Below are 20,951 nucleotides of genomic sequence, written 5' to 3'. Positions count from 1 at the left end.
AAAGGAGGTTTTTTTTTTTTAAGTCAGATGTAAAGCAGAGCAACAAAAAAAATAAACAAATAACTGAGCATGAGCAGATGCGTATAATATTTATCATCAAATTATAGAGACGATATTAGGATTTTTGATTTTACTGTCCAGCCCTACCACATCCTCACACCACTACCACAGAGTGAGGCCCTTGTACCTCTGTACAGCTAAAGAGCTCTGGAGCACAGAGGAGGCAAGGGAGGTGCTCTGAGAAAAACACTGTTGCCATAGTGACACAATGGCCATAACGGCGGTAACCTCTGCAGAGCCGAATCCTGGGCTGCCATCACTTACAGAGAGAACAGCTAGTGAGGCCTGAATCACATTGTAAAAATAAACAGTTGTGACATTACCTGTGAGCAGAGAAGACTCGCTCTCCCACCTGGATGCTAATATCAGAGGCTTCACCTCTTTCATACAGAGCCAAAAGGTCAGCGCCAAAGCCAGAGGCTGGCTCTAAATGCACAGAATCTGAAATAAAGGAGGGGGGGGGGGTTAGCTCATTATCATTAATTAGAAGAAAAAACTAAAAGCTCAGAGATTAGAGCAAGGATGGACGTTTTCAGCAGATTTCTTATACAGATCATTCTCCACAGGCAAGTAGCAGCAAATAAAACTATCAAACACGCTGCCCATTTTATTATTATCTTCACCATATAGACCATTCCACCGATTTCATTCAAGCAGCAGTCCTACAGTAAAAAATAAAAATAAAAAATTCAATAAAAAACAAATGACCTTCAGACCTTAGACATGTATAAGGACTGTCATGACCTATTTAAACCCAACACATTAACTGAGACAGTAATAAGCTAAATATACAAGATAAAATCATCATTTATAGGGTACTTTTTATTGAAAGGTGACTGTCCAAAGCCTAAACTCTAAATTTCAACTTGTTAAAATAATTCTTATATTATTACCAATTTTGTCAGTATTTTTTGTAAAAAAAAGTTTCTTTCCTCCTCCTGTGAAGTTACAATTTTGGAGATACAAGTTTTCAAATATAGAGTGACATGAAATTAGCCCCTTTCAAAGAGCTCCAGTGCTTAGTCTGATAGTGATCATGTCTAATAGACATCAGCAAGTCTGCATTACTCAATTTCACAGAAACTGGGAAATCTCTCTCTCACCTGCACTTGAACTAACATGAAGCTCCACATCCTCTGCCTCGACTGCTGTGCCATTCAGCAGCGCAGAATGGCCGTCCAGTCCGGCAGAGCCACTGGTCACTCTCCCCAGGCACTTATCCTCTGTGTACACTCTCCTATTCAGCCAGGAACATTAAACTCATTAGCAAGGTTAACCTTAGACAGCAACACTGTAGGGTAGTGTAGGGTAGTGTAGGGTAGTCGATCTGTTCCTAAATCTGAGATTCATTGTAAAACCATGCAGCCCTCTGACTTTGTCTAGATGAGAAATACAAGAGATAGCTACATACTGAGCGACTAATTCAAATTTATGAATCTGACCACCCCAGACATCAACACCATGAGATGATCATGAAAAGCAGTTATAATATTTTACAATCAATATTCCATAATCAATATACTATGGATGAGTGATGTGGCAAAAGTGTAACATCACAATACTTGAATGCATTTTCAACATGCATAACACAAATCACAAGGTTTAGTTTACAAGCCCTTTTCACTAAGAGTGCACAGTAAATATGCCTAGTTTATGATTAATGCAGTTGTTCGGTCTTCTAAATGTACTCGCAATACCCATCATTTAGGCCTACTCAGCTGTAATGTATTTATGATAAATGATTATATAGTTTAAGTTCACAAAAGAGAAGTGAACAACTTCTCAGGCAAAAAAAACAAAACACACACACACACACACAAGAAATGACCTACTAAATGTTACTATAAAAATATGAACTGTAACTGCTGCTCCGAGACCCATCTGTTAAGATCTTTGCTATATAATAATGCCATGGAGCATCTTGAAGGTGTATTTATCTTGGGGAGTGTTTGGGGCCACTAAGTACGGTGTTCCAGGTACGGCACGCAAAGCTGTAACTGGAACACCACACTAAAGAATTTAAAGGTGAAAACAAGGAAAGAGGACATCTATGTACCCAAAAACAGAGAAATAAAGCATTATCTTTACCACAGTACCATGATTTCTCTCACTTCATAAGACCTTTGATGAGTTAATGGCAAATCCCTCTCACCAAGAGATCATGCTTGAGGAGAATATATCCAATTTCAGGGAAAGACAGGGAAAGACAGGGAAAACAACAAAGACTACTACTGACATATGGCACCATCTGTCAGGCATTCAACGGTACTGCAACTCCAATTCTAATAATATATTATTGAATTTCTCAGCAATTTCCTTAATGCACAAAGTCCAGTGCTATAGTGACACAACTACATGGTTCATTATACAGTAAGTCAAGGACCAGATTCTTTATAGTTACAATCAATTTACAATCTGTGTGAACAGGACAAATGTTTTAGTTTTTCCCCAAAGATATTTTGTCTTTTCACTAAACATGACTGTAATGTGTTTACAACAAACTACAGTAAAATCTCTCTTTCTATTTATGAACACCAAAGTGGTATGGATTAAATTTGCACTTTCAAATAAATGTCCCTGCCTGTTTTAATGAGCTACAAAATTTTTGCAGCCCCTGTGATACTTCTGCTGGTTTGTGTTTTGGTCTAAATTAATTCCCCATTAGAATAAACATACATTAAAATAAACCAACACCTACAGAGAAGAAGGGTATAGAACAGGTGTTGTTTTTGTTGCCAAACCTGGATGGTTACATAAGCCCTAACTGAGAACTGAGCCGTCATAAGGTGCAGAGACAGAGGGGTCATACAGGGAGAGAAAGTCAGGCCATTTCTCTATGGAAATCTGAAGGTCAGCAAGCGGAACACATTTGGCAGCTGTTTTGGGTACCAAAGCTTTCATGTACTGCAAACTGCCATAAAGCATTTAAATTTTATTTGACTCATTTTTTCATCTTGTGTTTCTTTTTTTTTTTCATTTTACAATTTTATAGCTTTATTTATTATTTATTTATTATTTATAGTATTGTTATTAATATGATAAAAAAAAAATCACATGCTGAATATGATCACATTGAAAAATGTGGCTGACATCACTCAAAGTATATAGTACAATAGTGATGCACAATATCATTTGGGAATTGTTATTAAGATACTGGCTCGTGTGATACTGATCAATATGCAAATCACTTGATGCTGATGTAATCCAACACCGCACCACAGCAGTATTGACTGATTCACCAATATATGTTTAATATATTAGATGTACATCATAATTGCAATACGTAGCAATGTAAACTGTGCAGCCCTACAGCACAAGTAAACCCAGGCAGAGCACATACCGGATGAGCTCATTCAGAGCCGTGGGCTCAATGCCCTGTAGGTGGATGACTGAAGCAGTTGGTGCGGCTCCCTGGAGGAGATGTGGTGCCCGGGCAAGGAGGACAGCCCTGTGGGCCTGGAGCCGGAGCCCTGAACCCACGCACAGAGTAACATCCACCTCCAGCTCCTCCTGCAGCAGCCTGTGAACATATCCCACACAGTCAGCAATGGCATTCGGGTATGGCTAAAAAGGTTCTGGGTTTATAATGAGCTAGTGGCTAGTACCATAAGTACTAAAATCAGAAGTCAACATGACAACTCTTCAGATATCTTGTTTATGAAATTACCGCTAGGGACAATAACCACTTTTAACTGTATCCTGCAGTTTGAAACCTAATGATAAATCATAAATCAAATTATTACAGACTGTAATAATTCTGATAAGTGCACACCATTAGTGTTGAAGCAATCAGCCTGCTGCTAGAATCTCCACGCAGAGCACATGCTAAGAAAATGCAAGCTGAAACGGTTATAATCTAAACACTACTACACTAAACAGAGGTTATTCCTTCTTTATTGATTTTTAAACATTCAATTTCCCCATGCTCAATTCCCACACACTAGATCCTCACCGTCAACAGATGCTACCACCCTAGTAGGGTGAAGGCCAGCACATGCAGGCATGTGACGAACCATCACATCTTTTCTGACTGCTGAAAACGCATCACTGGCAAGCTCAACACATTTGGAGGTGAAAGTTTTCAATTTTCAAAACCTGCAATTTTTACCTAATAACACAGCGCTTCTGAACTGCTTGTTGAGCAGACAGCTCAATCAGAAGCAACTAAATACTCAGAAATATGTACATGACAACACAACCACTTCTAAGTCTCTGTCTAGCACACTACATTCACCACTGAAGCCTGAAGCCAAAAAAAGCTGTATATTTTGGTCTTCTCGGCCAAAAACACAGACCTGGACCTTCATTTACCTAAAGTAATTACAATGCAGGTCACAGTCACAATACTGGTGCAATAAATCACAATTACATTTTCCCCCACCAAATAACTGCCTTAACGCTGATCACTGTGCACTGTGCTGAGTGATGAGGAGAGGGAGGGCCTTCCCACCCATTCAGAGAGATTAATGCCAGTTGTGCCTTCCTGGATTCCCAGCTTTCAAATGGTGGTTAATATGTCCGTTCAAAAGAGTCCACATTAAATATTTTTCTTGTGTTTTACAAGTCATGCAAAATGTTTATGTGGTTCTTCACCAAAACAACAATAATTTACTTTTATATGACCATTTTATCCTTTTAATCTGCCTCATTTGAAAGGCAGTCTGAGCTGAAATACACCTTTTGATTCAGGTGTTTTTATTTCAAGAAAATAATGTGTCTCATTACATGGGGCCTTTACTATAATAGAAACAGAAATAATTTCAATGTGAATTAGTGTAGTGTAATTTTAAAAATATCATGACTATTAAAAATGGTCATATTCTCTGTCAATTACATTGTGATTTTCATACAGCACTATGTACTTTGTTCTATTGTATTTTGATACTGTACTAGACTAATGAGGCATATAGAGATATGAGATATAGAAATCTGATCTCTATTTAGTGCAACAGTTTTCAACATATATAATGTGTGTGTGCATATATATTTATGTGTGTGTGTAACATATATATATAATGTTTACACACACACACACACACACACACACACACACACATTATATTTAGTATTGACACAATATTTATTCCACTGAGCAGGATGCTGAAGTACCTCCCTTGCCCACAGATTACAGCACCTTTGTTAATTGTTTGGTAGAGACTGAGAAAATCACACTTAAAATCCTAATTTTAACTCCACATAAACTGAGGCCTGATCTGTCTTTGTGTCCGCTCCATATAACCATCATCATCCTTCACGTCCTCACTGACTGATCTGGGTGACCCAATATCCTGCTCTGCCCTGGGCATTTAGAGCAACGAGGTGACCGCTGCTTCTTGTTAGCTCTGCTCCACAGCAACAAAGAAGTGGGTCAGGAGGAGCTTCAGCGCGAGCAGCCTTGCGTTCAAAGTTAGACTCATTATACATGCTCTGGAAGTCACAATTAAAGAGCAAAGCACAATTTTTGTTCCTCTCTATAGCTTTATTTGAACTTTTCCTCAGTGTGCTTTTACTAGTGCTGCAGTGGCAGGAAGGGGGATTTGGTTCATCGTTCGCTGTGTATTTATATAAATTGTTCCCAAAAAACATCACAGTTTTCAAGTCTAACTTTTAAGAAGAGTCTTAACTCCCCTACGACATACGTTTTTAGAAGGGAGCTGTACACATACAAGAAATATCAATGCTGTGTTACGATTAAAACCACCTTTATGAAAGGAATAAAAATGTTTGCCATTATACATCAGCTGTTGTTTTTAAAAACTCATTATATTCAAAGTTGTTACAAATGGTTTACAGCGTTTTGGAATAAAACTTTCATTTCTGCTAAATGTTTTGTTGATTCCCCCAGTGAAAACAAGCCAGCATATCTTCTACAGAGCTAGAGCTACAAGCTACCTATGGTATTTTCTGCAAATTTAAGTGCACAATTTTTATGTATTGCCCCCACCCCCATATATTGTCCTCCATAAATACTGGCACCCTGGTAAACGTGAGCAAAACAGGCTGTAAAAACCATTTATGACATATTTACTTTTTACTTATTATTACTTTGACATTAAACAAATATTTTTCTATTTTCACATTTGTTGTTATTCCCACTCAAAGTTCACCTGAGCAATTGGGAACACTTACATGATCAGCCAGAACTTCCTACAATAATGGGAAATAACTATGGGGTAACACACAACTCAAACTCTTTCAACACCATACAAAAGACCAACGAATACAGCAATGCTGCACTACAAAAGGTGGTTCAGCTGCATAAATCAGGACACTGCTACAAGAAAACAGCTAAATAGTTTAAGATGGCCATTTCCATCAGCAGATCAACAATTAAGAAGTTTAAAACGACTGGGGATGTTATAAATTGGCCTAAAAGAGGATCTATGTCTATTGACCCCACGCAGAGTGAGGAGGGTGGTTTGAAACTACAATAAGAAGGCACCTACATAACCACCAGTTGTTTCTCAAGTGTCTGATGGCCACACCAACTAACTGCCTACTTGAGTTAGTTGGTTCTTGACATTAGGTGGTAGATCTGTGATGTTGTAGGACTAGTTTTCTTCCAAGAGCCCTGTACAGCTTGTTCAGGTACATGGTATCATGGAGTCCATCGAGTACCAGCGCATCAAAACCTGACTGCCTCATCCAGGAAACTGGGCCATGATAGGATCTTCTAGCAGGACAAAGCACACCCCAAAAATCAGCATAAAGATGGTTCACTGACCACAGAACCAACTGACCTAAACCCCACAGAAAAATGTGCAATGAAGAGGAGAGTCCACAAGTGCAGACTGCAGAACCTGATGGATCTGGAAAGATTCTGCGTGGAGGAATGGTCTCAGATCCCTTGCCACATGTGCTGTTATCTGTGCAAAGTGAGCCTGCACAACGCCTGTTTTTCCCTTCTTCCAATCACTGTACTTCAAAGATCTTCTAAGGTTAGAATTTTATCGATATTTTGAATGAAGGATCAAACGAGCGAGCAATAAAGAATGTTTTTACAGTCTATTTTACTGCCATGGGTGCCAAGATTTATGGAGGCTGTTGGAAGTTAAACTCAGTAAATAAACAGAAATTGTGCATTAAATGTGAAGAAGTGTTTTCTCTGTAGAGGATATACATTACAGCTTATTTATACTTACTGAATAAAAAACAACTGTACTGCATAATTATTTCAGATTATTGCTGTAATCTGAAATAAGATTAATAACCAAATCAGACAAAGAGCACCATCGTGCGTGTTATTTTATTTTACAGTTACAAAAACTACATCCAGCATATCTTGTTTTCCAACATTTATGATTCAAATGTAGTGCATGTATGGAAAAAAAATCCACAATTAGAACGTCTAGTGAAATTTTCTGAAGCGTGTTACACTCAGTGCACCAGAGTATGATGCAAGGAGTGTAACACGCTTCAGAAACTTTCACTAGACGTTTTAATTGTGGATGTTTCTTTTTACCAGAATAACCTTAAAGGCAACCCTCAAGGTGAATGACTGCTCCACACAACAGTTACCTGTGTAGGTCTCCAGAAAGAGCGCTGGCCAGGCACTTCCTCAGATTATTCTTGCATTTGCGCTCTTTTGCCTGGAATTCCCGGGCCACCTCCGTGGAGAGCATAGCAGAATGACAGATGCAGCAGAGCTGCCTATCACAGCCTATCACTGCCCTGTCAGCATTCAGTGGGGATGTCTACAGACTTTCTGCAGCTCTGTTGGGAAACAGAAAAACAATTAGCTTGCAAGTCTTACACGCTTTTATTCGCAAATACTTCTCAATTCAGAAGCTTGTCAGGATACCGTCTCCGAGTGATGCAGTTCTATCGATTATAAATGCTACAATTTCATTCTATCCAATGCCCAAACTGTCTGTGGGCATCAGTGTAATAACAGGGCTTTGTCGTCGCTTGGCTGTGGTAACAGCCTCTAGTCTTCTAGGCAGGCATACTGGAACATCACTGCTGTGAGGATTTGATTGCATTAACACAAAGGCATTGGTGAGGTCAGGTACTGATGCTGGATGATCATTTCTTGATCACAAATGTCACTCCAACTCATCCCAATGGTTTTCAATGTCTTTTCATGCCCCCCTCGCACCCACTGGTTCAGCACAGCAGTTTAATAACTGTTGACAGTTTCTTAAAGAGCCCATATGGCAGAAATCCGAAAACAGCTCATTTACAAAGGCTATATTACCAAACACGTGTTTAATTCTGAGGGATAGAGTCGGGGAAAAAAGATAAAGCAATCATGCAAAAGTGAATGATGACTGTTTTAGTACACAGACCTACACGAACGTGTTAGACAGCCTGCAGAAGGGAAAAGTAAAAAAGCAGAGCATGGGCTCTTTAACGCAAACAGAAGCTGGCTGGACGGGTCAGCCGCAGCTCCCTGGCTGGACGGGTCAGCCGCAGCTCCCTGGCTGGTTATATGATATAAATATCCGGAACAGCGACTCTTTAACTGACCTTAGAAAATGAAACTGAACTTACAGCGTCGTGTCTCCGTTTCCATTCCTAGTTCTTAGCTTCTGTCACCTTGAACTCCCCGAAACGCCCCTCCGTTTACCCCCCGCTTCTCTAAATCACTCCGAGTCACTCCGACCAAACTGAATGAGAACCTGCGTGAGGCTCGACGGAACCGCGCGCTGGATGGAGGCGAGCTGTCCTGACCTGACGCCAGAAGGAAAACGGGGTATAAAGAGCGCAGAAGCCCGGGGAGCAGCACGGCCGACAGGCTGCAGCTCAAAACAAACCTGAAAACACCGCTTAGCAACCTTAACTACCTCTGGGGAAGCGCCGCTGCCGAGGGCTCGGCTCCCTAAACACAACAGCCACACCGGGGCGTGTAGTAAACACACTCAGCGCTACTACACCCGGGTCAGCGACCTCACGAGCTAAGACACCAACGGCTCCAGTCCGTGAAGCTACGCTGAAAAAGCCACAGCGACATTAAATCCGCTCCTCGTCTGTGAAGCGTCTACACACAAAGCGCCGAGCTGCACCGCACCTGGGCGAAGAGGCGGCGCCTTCCTCCGCTCGGAGCGGGCTGTCCTCATGCCTGGAGACCCGCTCCTGCAGTTCAGCAGCCATTCAGCGGCTGAGCAGGCTGAGCAGCATCTTTACGCTGCTAATTCTCTCAGTTCTCTGCTCCCTTTTACGCAGCGCTCTACAAAACCACTGGAATCCACACATGAACATGAACATGAGCGGCCCGGAAATTTGTGTCTTCCAGCACAGCGGGAGTTGGATGGAGAGTGTTGCCATCTACTGGTCAAAGGTATTAACTGCAGCCTGGACAGACCTGCCCCGCGTTAGGTCATTTTCAGGCTTTAAAGGGCCAAACCAGTCCTGTGTTTTTGTGTTATTCTTCCCCCTCTGAGGTCCACTTGTGTAGTTTTATGCATAAAATTCATAATTCGTTTTACACGAGCTTTTTCCAATCCCTGTCTATGCCTTTGGATTAAACAGGCTCTTTTTGCTACTGTGCCTTTAAGACTGGATGTATGAAAATGAGCCCTGTTCTGATTCAAAACGCAGTCTAGGCTCTGTAGGTCAGTGAAATCAGTGAATGAATTCATTCATGAAATCCAAACAATATATTCAAAATATGCTGTTTTTTTGAAACTTAGTTTCCTTATACTATGGGTGGTGGAGCACATTTTTGAAATTTTAATTCTAATTAAAATGACTTCAGTTCAGTTCCTCAGTTCTTAAGTTAAAGTTCAGTTAAAATGATTTAAGGTGGCTGCCACTGCTGCTATATTCATAGATTACAGTGTGTCATACAGAGCCCGAAACCACACAAGCAAGTCTGTTTGAGAATACTTAACAATCCTGGTTTGAAGCTAGTAGTGGAAGATTCTACAGTTATTACAACGTTACTGCAGGCCTGGCGTCAAAAGTGGGCATGGAGATGACCCCAAGCCTCAAATACACCAAGGCCTGATTGGGAGAAGGATTGCTTAAATTATGCACAAAACTCGCTGGTAGTTTAAGTTTAAATATTGATGCTGTCCACAAAAAAGAAGTATCTCTAAAGTAACTTTAGAAGTGAAGCAAAAAGTTCTTTATACTTTTATCGTAGGTTGATATAAATAATTTAGATTTTGGAATATTTCTATTGGTTCGTTCTTCATGAAATGTTCACACAATATAAAAGGAGCTGTTGTGTTGAAATTATGTAGAAAAAAATGGAAATCCCTGTTTTTTTTGGATGATATATTAATGACATAGTCCAACCTGCGCTCCACTTCATTTTCCTAGCCCTTCATTCCTGTGATATCCTGTAAATATATAAATCCAGGGGCAACACAGCAGGGCAACACAAATATTCATATAAATTGCAAGTATTTGAGATTAAGGTTGTTTTTCATATACAAACAATCGATGTGTTTCTCAGTATAAAAAGGTGATTTAACTTAAATAGTCTTGAAACTTTTTGTTTACTGAAGATCAAATTGTAAGTCACAGGTTCTTGTTCTACTGGAAGTTCTATTAGAAGTTTAGTTAGTTTAAAATTTTAAAGCAGCCCTGTAACTAACCTTTTAAGATAAAGCATGTTTAATAGAAGTGTTCATTGCTTGTATAAAAAAATAATAATCTTAATCTCAGTGCAAATGTTACAACTGACCCGATATCTGGGGTTAATGGTAACAGACACCATCCATCCATCCATCCATCCATCCATCCATCCATCCATCCATCCATCCATCCATCCATCCATCCATCCTCTACCGCGTATCCAAATCCGGGTCGCGGGGGCAGCAGCCTAAGCAAAGAGGCCCAGGTCTCCCTCTCCTCCACCACCTCCTCCAGCTCTTCCGGAGGGATGCTGAGGCGTTCCCAAGACAGTCGAGAGATATAATCCCTCCAACGTGTCCTGGGTCTTCCACGGGGTCTCCTCCCCATCGGACATGTCTGACATGTTTGGTTAAAATAGTAAATCGATGCAACCCACAAAGACTCAGTACAGTTCTATGCTATTTGAACCAGACAAGCTTCCCAACCTAAATACCTAACAATACATGCATCAAAACAAACATGACTTTGACAAATGTGGCATAAAGTAGAACAGCAAATGTCATCATGATGTAAATGAAATAGTTTATTTCCATAACATTTATTTTACGTATCTGATGTATCTGATGTGCATCACTGTGTAGAATTTATATGGGAGGATATTTTTGTTTACTTTGCGTGGCTTAGCTGTAAGACTGCACGGAAACTAAGGCCAATCCCATTTCTTATTCTTATTCCTACCCCTTGATTTCAAGTGTCACCTTGCCTCTTGGAACTGAGTTAAAAGGGGTAACTGAGTTACAAGGTTTAGTGGTTGAAATCTTCCCTATGAAATGGGACAACCCTCAAATAAAAAAGAACATTACTACATTAACAGGCTGCTAGTGGAGCTAATACCCTGCCAGTCTGCACTGACAGCAGATGAGGGAACCTCCTAAATTCAGCAACCTCACTGCTGGTCCCCCTGCTGTGGGGGGGGGGTACAACAATTATTTATTATCGCCCACCTCTAATTCTTTGCTGATGAAACTGAAGTTAGCTCTTCACCAGCTTCTTTTTCAAAGTGCACCATTCAAAGTACAGCAGGAAATTTAGCTAAATAGCTACCAAGGCATCCTCACACTACTAGTGATTTATTTATGCTTGTTATGAAATCAAGGGCCATAATGCATTGAAATGACAAACTAAAACAATACAGTGGTTATCAAACAATGTTAATGGTGAACATGTTCACGTTTTGCCAGTTTTTCAACACTTTATTTGAAGTCTGCCTTTGAAAAACTGTTCGAAAAACCATTTGGAGGGTCATGTAGCCCTAACACTTCACCCACCCCTCTATCACAACAGAAATCAGGACACCCTGCCCCTAGACGTGAGCGCGTGAAAGAGAGGTGTAAGGGCTAAGTGGTAGGGGCGTATGTTGGGCCTAACCCTGCCATGTGGAGGCTGCACTTTAGCATGACTGTTTTTCCTAGACAACGAGGTGAAATGGTGAGACCCTAGCTTAAAAGCAAATTCCACTGATTTCGCAAACTTTCTGCATAATCAATTGGTTAAGATGTAAATAAAGTCATTTAGAGTGGGTTAATGTCAGTTGCTCCTTTCTAGAGAAGCTTACTCAGTCAGACTTGCTCACAGTGGTGGTGATAGGTACCAGACGCTTAAAGAGTTTAATGTCTCTAAAAGCTCGCTCCCTTATGAGTACACAGCCTGATACTGCCTGAAAATGTTTTATGCTGGTTTTGAAATAAAGTGGAGGTGTAATGTTTATGTTTTAAACCCAGTCATCGCAGAGAGGCTCATGCAGGGCGTTTAAAGGCAGAATTGTCCCCAAAAAAACTAATTTCTACATTTTCTACAATTTAATATTGTTTTAACACTATCAATGTTGCAAAGAAATCAAAGTCAGCAAATTTCTCTGCAATTTCTGATCAAACCACCTTTTACCTTTTACATTTCAGAGACTGAATTATGCAGAAATTGAAACTGAAAAATTGGTGGTAAGGGGCTGTAGACTGGGGCTTTTCTCCTGTGCAAAAGAGCCAAGAAATCTCAAATATCTTCATGTGCTCAGAGTTGCCAAGATATTAACACTCATGGTACTAAACTCTCATCTCTCCTTCATCTCTCCTGTGTCTCATGTCTCTTTATGGATTGTTCTTGAGGAATTTTTGGACAATCATTAGGCCTCCAAACATCAAAGAGCAACATTTGAGCATTAAATTGTCCTGGGATGGCCTAGTATTCAGTAACTAACCTTAAGAAACAAGAAAAGCAAGTAACTATAAACCTGATGTGTAAGTAATGTAGTTATAAGAGCGCGGAATTGAAGTGCAGGTCTCAAGCAGACCCTTCGAATTTAATGGGTTAAGTCCAGAACCGCGTCCACAGATTGTAGAAGCTTACATGAATTCCTATAGAGATCCTACAGTGTTTGTGAGGCTGCTGTTGGAGCGATGCTTCACCTCTGCGATCTTTTTGTCCACTAATTTCTGTATGACTGACTCAACATTTTGGGGTCAGATCAGCACAAATAAACACTTGCTGCCACGGCACTTTAAACACTGTCGTAGCATTTGGCAGTGATGTGAATGGTGTGGTCACTCCAATATGACAAGCTCAAAAGTTATGCTGACCCAAAAGATTTTTTTTACCCCTGTGAAAACGAAATACAGTGTGTGTCCAAAAAATGTGAAAACTGATCATTCAATGTTTCTTCTGAAGTCAAAGGAGAACAATACTTTTTTCATTACATTATTAATAGGGAGTCTGACTCTTTTTTCCAGTAGTAACAGTATTGAGTCATCTGGGAAGGCTGTGAAGATTTGATTGCATTCAGCCATTAGAGAATTAGTGAGCTTGATGTTGGATCATCAGTCGTGGATCACATTTGCCATCCCAACTCACCCCAAAGGTATTGGATGGAGCTCCTTCACTTCAGAGAACACAGTTCCACTGCTTCACAGCACAATGATGGAGAGTTTTCTACTCCTTGAGCAGATGCTTGGCATGATGACCTTCAGCCCATATGCATTCAATTCTATGCACCTTAAAGTAGCTGAAGTAACTAATTAGAAGAAGTGTCTGGATATTTTTGGACATACAGAAATCTGCTGTCTGTATAATACAAAATGTAAAAAGCATAATTAATGCCACTGTTTTGGGGATTTGGAGACCTCTCTGGTGGAAATGTGTAATTGCATTCAACATGCTGAAGAATATTTTGCAACATGGGTTGTGCTTCGCATCCCCTCCCCCAAGCAGATGAATCTGATGACTGCGGTGCACTGAACAGTATTCAAAGAGAAATCAATCAAAACTTTTTCTGAAGATGCAAGTAAAGTATCTACTACCGTCATTTCAGTATAATGTGATTTAGCAAAATTCATTTTACATTTGAGACCAAAACAACGAGCCGGACCTTGAAGACATTTAATTCGGTCAGAAAAACTCCTGCAAAATTCAACCTAACAGTTCTGACTTTTAAATGATTATTACAGGCTTCACAGGAACTCACAGCAGCACACGCACCCCATATTTTAGAGTGTTTGTTCTCTCCTGACTCAATAAAATCTTACATAGTGCAGCTTTATGCATAGATCTAAAAACAAGCAAATCCAAGCAGTGTTCTGGCTATCATTTATTTGCTTATAAAACCAAAATGGTGCAGAGCTGGTTTAGTGACCTGTTTATATGCAGCGTGTAAGGAAGAGATACAAAAAAGTACAATATTTAAACATCACTTTCATTTTTATCTTACAGGAGGATCAAAATAATGACATTCTCAAATTTCTGCGCCAAGTATTGTCAAAAAATACAAAAAAAGGAGAGGAACAATATTTTCAAATATTTTCAATATTTATCCATAAAGACAACACTACCTGAAAGAGAAATAGAGGGATTCTAGTCCCAGCAGATTTGTCTGGATTAAAGAGTAGCGACCCCACAGCTCAACTTCCACAGACATGGCACATCTTTTTATGTCGCAAAATGGTACAATTTTAAGTCAAAAGGCACCACACAATACAACGCACTCACAAGGAGATTTTGCCACACACTTACTTACAAATGTTGTCACCAACAGACTTTTAAGGCGAATGTCATGTGCAAACTGGAGAAAAATTGATCAAAACGCGCTACTCTCTATTTAGCCTCTTCTATTAGAATGTGCTTCTCCTCTAGGCTTTGTTCTTGTGTTTTGTTAGGTTATCTGAGATGTGTCAAATTCAAAAGGATGCTTGCGTTAACCAGGGTGGCATTTCACCAAGCAGGATTTCTCAGTAAGCCAGATCACTTCATCCAAAAGTAGAGGCTTGTCAAAAACCGAAAAGTCCCCATTGTAATACAGGCAGGGTTATTATAATGAACTAAAACTATAACCAAACTAAAAACTCAACTGTAAAATGAATGAGGAAGGGGACGATGAACTTTTCTGTGTTCGGTTGTCTTTAGGGAAAGCTGGAGCCCAGCTCAGTCTACTGAGCTCTGATCAAGTACCTGCTATCACAGCATTCATCATAATTCTAACAAATAAAACTGAAACTGAAACTGAAACTAAACAAAGACTAACATAAAACTGTCACATTTCAGAGAATAAAAGCACAACTAAAACTATTAATGCACTCTCAAAAATAACACACTAAACTGCAATGAAAAACCAAAATGAAAAACTGAATGAAAGTAATTAATGAAAATGTCATAACTTAAACAACCCTTCAGGGGTTATATGGGGGTAATATGACTTCAGATGAATCTAAGCGCAGTCTAGATAAACTTACTGAGCCAGAATTGTTCACAGCGGAGGTGACAAAGTTATTGTATGAAATGGTTATGAATACACTGCCTGATGTTGTTTTACAATACTTTTGAGAATGTTTTGGCCTAAGATAAGTTTCTTAAATCCATTCATGGTGGACAGGAAAAATAGTACTTTAAAAGATTTAACACTTTTATCCTTATATGTAGAACAACACAGAAGACATGAATATGTTCACTGGTTCCCATCACCTCTACTGTAAAGAACTCTTCAGCAAATTTCTCCACAATGAACCATTTCATAGCCAAATCAACTCCTCTAACTGATTTTGTAAGCCATGCAATGACTGAATTATGCAGAAAGTTTTGAAAAATTGGTGGAATTCCCCTTTAACTAGTTACGTTTTTCAATCGTCCGCCCGATGGCCGCTGGGATAGGCTCCAGCACCCCCCCGCAACCCTGAGGGAGAAGCGGCTTAGAAAATGGATGGATGGATGGATGGATGGATGGATGGGTGGATTTTTCAATCGGCTGCTGTAGGAACAAAACCTCGTATCTTCAAAAAGGAAACTTTACAGGACAAGGAAGAACATTCTTAACTTTCAGTAGTTAAGTTCTCCAGAAGTAAATGGAGAAATATTTATTTCCAAGTCATTTTGATCTGCTTTAGTTGGTCTGTTCATCATGACACCTTTTGACACAAGATAAAGGGGAACTGCCTTTTTCAAATCATGTCAAAGAATAAAAAAGGCCAAAACTGGAGATGTGAGGTTTTTTCCAACAGCAAGGAATTATTCAATTATAAACAAAGACAAAAGTTTTTCACAGCCTCTTTAAAACATGGCACGACTGTTTTGCTGGTGCATCTTGTCCCTTCCAACTTGTTCACAAACCTCCAAAAAACGAAGCATAAACATATCATGTATCATGCCAATGTCATCAAGTATTGTAGTTTAAACAAGCTTGACCTCTGGCTAGGTTATCTGGCAAACTGAGAAATCTCTGTGAGATAGCCCACTGAATGCTTCTTGTTGTTGTTGTTGTGGTTGTGTTTTTTTTTTTCACAGGCATATCCCCGGTCCCCTCTGCAGGCTGAAGGCCCCCCTTCAGAAAATCAGTTCCTGTAGTTTTTGCGTCCCTCTCCCTCCTTGAGGAAAGTCCATATGAGTGTGTTGACGATATCAGGCTGGTCCTGCTGCAGCCAGTGGCTGGCTCCAGAGATAATGTTGAGGCGGAAGTGGTTTCGGATGTAGAGGCGGCAGGCTTCGGACATGTCCTGCTCCAGAAAAGCATCTCTCTCTCCCCACAGAAGCAGCACAGGTGAGCGCACTTCACTCTGACTGAGAGGGAGGAAACTGAGGAGGGGAAAAAAAACAAAAAAAAAAAAACCACAAAACAGAGACAAACTCTCAAAAATATAAATAAACATACTGTCCCGTCTTATTATGGACGTGCAGGTCCACTGAATGTGTATATAGTATGTAAAGAATAAGTTGCCATGTAGTAACAAATGTTAAAGTACTACTGTATGTGACTTCAAATAACATTTAAATGCCCTCTAATCTTCATTCTTTTGTTCTTTTGACTGCTCCCCAGACGCTGTGGATAGCACTGCCCACAGCTCCGGGCAAGTGTGCTCAATGCCCCCTAGTGTGTGGGTGTTCACTAGTGTGTATGCGGTGTTTCACTGCACGGATGGGTCAAATGCGGAGCTGAAATTGGGAGTAAGGGTTACTTAATTGAATTTAATACCCTGACAGTGCCTGACACCTTCTGTAAATGGACCAAAGCACACAGTACAGCTGAAAAGAGCTGTAGCAGCCAATCTGAAGGCTGCGTTTTGTAGCAGTATGTTGATACAGTATCAGAAACGACATAAACAAGTCCATTTGAGATTACTTAACAACTCTACATGGTTTGAGGCAAATGTGTAATGCTTTAGTCGTGCAGTTGGCGCAGTGCTAACAGGTGACAGCATACGCGTTTATTGCTCAGTTACATTAGATTTGCACACCAACTGTTTTTAAACTTCTAAAAAAATCATCTAACATAATAATAATAATAATAATGTTTTATTAACCATCATCTCTGGCTCCTTCTGCTTTTAGGGTTAAATATCACCTTGTGACCGCACCACATATCAACAATCTGATTGGTCACTGCTCAGCTCATTTGCATAAAGGTCATCCAGAATGAGAGAGCAGCTTAATGATGTGCAGCTGTTTAGCCTTAATTAACATCTTGTTGTTGCCAAAATACTTGAAATCATGAATGTGATATCTGAGAGTAAATTTAATATGAAGTGATTTTGAACAGTTGAAGGTAAGGCGGTGAAAGTGGGTAAATTTGATTTTTTTGTAGAATTTTCCACTAGCATTAGTTACAATGCTGTTTCCTTACTGCCACCTTTGCTATTCTCTCTCCTTCCTCAACACACACACACACACACTCTTCGTCCTGCGCTGAGACATGGACAAAGGCATTCCGAGGAGCAGATGGAGGACCAGCCAAGCATGCAGCACTCACATGCTCCCAACACAGCCTCGGCCTGCACACCAATGCACAATGTTCACACTGCAGCTTCCTCGACATAAGGCTCTATAATCCTCACTGTGAACGTCTCACTGTCCACGAAAAGAAAACACACTTCTGTCTTCTGAGTCTTATTATCAACTTCTGTTTGTTTGTGTGTCAGTAATGTACTGTAACTGAGGCAAATTTGATTAATCATGCTTTTTGATGGTTCAAGAGACTTAATGGTGATTCTCCTAAAACTCCTTAAGAGAAATAGTATTACTACTTTAATAATAATACTATTACTATATTAATACTTCAGGCTCATATAAACATAATAGTCATTCACAACATCAAAGCTAAGAAGGCTCTTAGTTCATATTCCAGTTTTTAGTTTGGCTGCAGATAAACATGAGTGTTTTTTTACAATTCCAGCAAGATACTACAAGGGGAATTTTACCAGGTTTTCTAAGTGTCGGTGTAATTAAACCATTAAGATATAAACCATGTCATTCATAGTGGTTTGGTGTGAAATGCTTCATATTAGAGAAACGTTTTGAGTCAGAACAAGACAGAATTGTTCACAGTAGTGGTGACAGAACCCAGACATATGAAACATTTAATGCCTCTAAAAGCTTCATCACCAGAAGCATTATGGATATGCTACCTGATGCCTGAGACATTGTTGTACTACAGTTTTGAGAAAAGACTTTTCACCACTATTCTAACTTTATTAGCATTACATATTAAACTCAGAATACAAATGTTGTGGTTTTGGCTGATAAATAAAACGGTGACATTTGCGTTGTAGAGATGTAAACCCTGTTTCCCAGCACCACCACTGTAAAGAGTCACTAAGCTCTATAAGAACATGAAACTACTCTGAATAACTTTGTTTACATGTAAGAGTTCGAATTATGCAGAGTTTGAAAAATGGTGGAGTTGCCCTTTAAAAAAATCTGCTTTGCCTTTCCATTTTCCCCCATTGTTGTTTGGGAACAACTGAGATATCAGCAAGATCCCTTTTTTCTGTATAGATCTGACATTGGGCAGAAATCTACAGTAAACACAGTGATTTTATTTGCATCTCATGTTTAAAGGTGTCAATGTTCTAACTTGCTCTTGTGGGTCGTGGGCTGGAGGTTAGGGAACTGGCCCTGTGACCGGAAGGTTGCTGGTTCGATCCCCAGAGCTGACAGTCCATGACTGAGGTGTCCTTGAGCAAGACGCCTAACCCCAATTGCTCCCCAGGCACCGTGGATAGGGCTGCCCACCGCTCCGGGCAAGTGTGCTCGCTGCCCCCTAGTGTGTGTGTATTCACTAGTGTGTATGTGGTGTTTCACTTCACGGAGGTGGAATTTCCCCGTTTGTGGGACTAAAAAAGTATCACTTAACTTAATAAATATGATTCTATGCCACATTGTACTAAACAAGAAGCTTGTTAAACCATTACTGACAGTTCATATTTGAACAATGTTCACTAAGACAAGCAGTACTTATACACACGGGTCTGTGGTCTTCAACAGCAAACTTTCAGAGATAAGGTGGTTCTCAGTCCTGGTTTGGTAGCACCACTGTCCTGTACATTTTATAGTTCCCTGCTCCCAACATACCTGATGCATCTAAGGAACTAATTCAGTCCTTCCTGAGGAGAACAGGGTATGTTAGAGCAGAGAGAACTCTACAACATGCAAGCCAGAGAACCAAGAACCGCTGGAACAGAACCACAAACTGCATTGCTGGTTCAATTACAAGCAGTACTCCTTTAGGTCACTAGAGGGCAGCACTCTCCTTAGTTTCAGTTTCAGGACAATAAGATCAGAAGCATGTCTTATGCTAGTATGCAAGCACAAATGGCAGCTATTGGACCACACACTGCAATTGCAAGGTCCTGTTATATAAACGTAGCATGTGTTCTAACATTACTAAGGCGGTTAAAAACCAAAAGGGGAAAGTACAATAGAATACAAAAGAGTACAGAGTGAGCACAAATTTCTGCTGCTATTAGGATATCAATAGCAGTGAACATGTTGAGGAGTTTTATTACATTTATAGTGTTGCTAAGAAAAGAAAAACACTAGAATAAAAAGTGGGGTGATAATTGTATTCATGATTCATAACACATCTAATTTCCTCCAGTTTCCAGGGGCCAGTCGTGGGCCGGAGGTTAGGGAACTGGCCCTGTGACCGGAAGGTTGGCGGTTCGATCCCCAGAGCTGACAGCACATGACTGAGGTGTCCTTGAGCAAGACACCTAATCCCCAACTGCTCCCTGGGTGCTGCGGATTGGGCTGCCCACTGCTCTGGGCAAGTGTGCTCACTGCCCCCTAGTGTATGTGTATTCATTAGTGTATGTGATGTTTCACTTCATGGATAAAGGCGGAGGTGGAATTTCCCCGTTTGTGGGATTAAAAAAGTATCACTTACTTACACAACACATTTTTAAATGCAGTAACTGTGTGAAACTGACTGTGTAGCTAAAGGTGTTTGCATTTTACACTAATTGCTCTTTCAGCTTTTTTAGCAGTAAAAGACTGCAGCCAGTGGGCTGATGCAGAGCATACGTGTGCAGGTGCTGCTCACCTGAAGACGTTTCTGAAGTAGTTGAGCGAGGCGGTGAGGGCTCCGGGCTGGGACAGGGCATACAGGTAAGCCTCCAGCTCTTCTGTGGTCAGCCAGCGGCCTTTTCGTCCAATCCCTGTGCTTCGGCTGGTGAACAAACTCTTCAGAGCCTGCAGATGCAGTACATGAAGAGATATAGTTGTTTGTACAAACTAATTCTCAGGAAAATGGGAGCATGCGAAAGTCTAGCTAAACTAATCTAAGATCTAAGCCTAGGCACCTTTATCAGGCAAATATCAGCAGAAAATGCTGATCATAAGCAGAAAAAGAATGAATCGGACCTAATCCTGTATGAACTCTAGTCTGAACAGCGTGCACGCATCCTATGTGATGCATTTCTTCCTAAGCTGTAGTGGAGTGTTTGAGTAGTTTAAGCATAATGCCTCACTTTTAGATGCTCATCTTAACTGAATAGCTTTTAAAATAAAAAAAAAAGCTCATTTTATTACTGAAAAACGATCTTGCCTTCTATCCCTAA

The 20,951-nt window shown here is 40.2% G+C and overlaps 2 protein-coding genes across 4 annotated transcripts in view; both read right to left on the bottom strand.

Annotated features, from left to right (window-relative positions):
* Positions 1–9,308, bottom strand: part of btbd8 (BTB domain containing 8) — a 44,087-nt gene extending 34,779 nt beyond the window's left edge. Inside the window, exons 1-5 of one of the 3 annotated variants that reach the window (XM_037534914.1) lie at positions 9,071–9,308; positions 7,579–7,773; positions 3,401–3,580; positions 1,164–1,297; positions 384–501 (exon numbers count right to left, since the gene is read on the bottom strand). In XM_037534914.1, the coding sequence (XP_037390811.1) occupies positions 384–501; positions 1,164–1,297; positions 3,401–3,580; positions 7,579–7,682 (536 nt within the window). In that variant the 5' untranslated portion in view covers positions 7,683–7,773; positions 9,071–9,308. Of the gene's footprint in view, positions 1–383; positions 502–1,163; positions 1,298–3,400; positions 3,581–7,578; positions 7,774–8,553; positions 8,813–9,070 lie in introns of those variants that run through there. The other 2 variants (XM_037534912.1, XM_037534913.1) reach the window with 2 other exon arrangements.
* Positions 9,309–14,208: 4,900 nt separating this feature from the next.
* Positions 14,209–20,951, bottom strand: part of ephx4 (epoxide hydrolase 4) — a 31,373-nt gene continuing 24,630 nt past the window's right edge. Inside the window, exons 6-7 of the mRNA XM_017715579.2 lie at positions 20,435–20,583; positions 14,209–16,692 (exon numbers count right to left, since the gene is read on the bottom strand). Of these exons, the coding sequence (XP_017571068.1) occupies positions 16,452–16,692; positions 20,435–20,583 (390 nt within the window). The 3' untranslated portion in view covers positions 14,209–16,451. The remainder of the gene's footprint in view (positions 16,693–20,434; positions 20,584–20,951) is intronic.

This window comes from Pygocentrus nattereri, chromosome 26 (assembly GCF_015220715.1).
Source record: "Pygocentrus nattereri isolate fPygNat1 chromosome 26, fPygNat1.pri, whole genome shotgun sequence".
Taxonomy (NCBI): domain Eukaryota; kingdom Metazoa; phylum Chordata; class Actinopteri; order Characiformes; family Serrasalmidae; genus Pygocentrus; species Pygocentrus nattereri.
The sequence above is the reverse complement of the archived record's forward strand: the minus strand, read 5'-3'. Positions and strand labels throughout refer to the sequence as shown.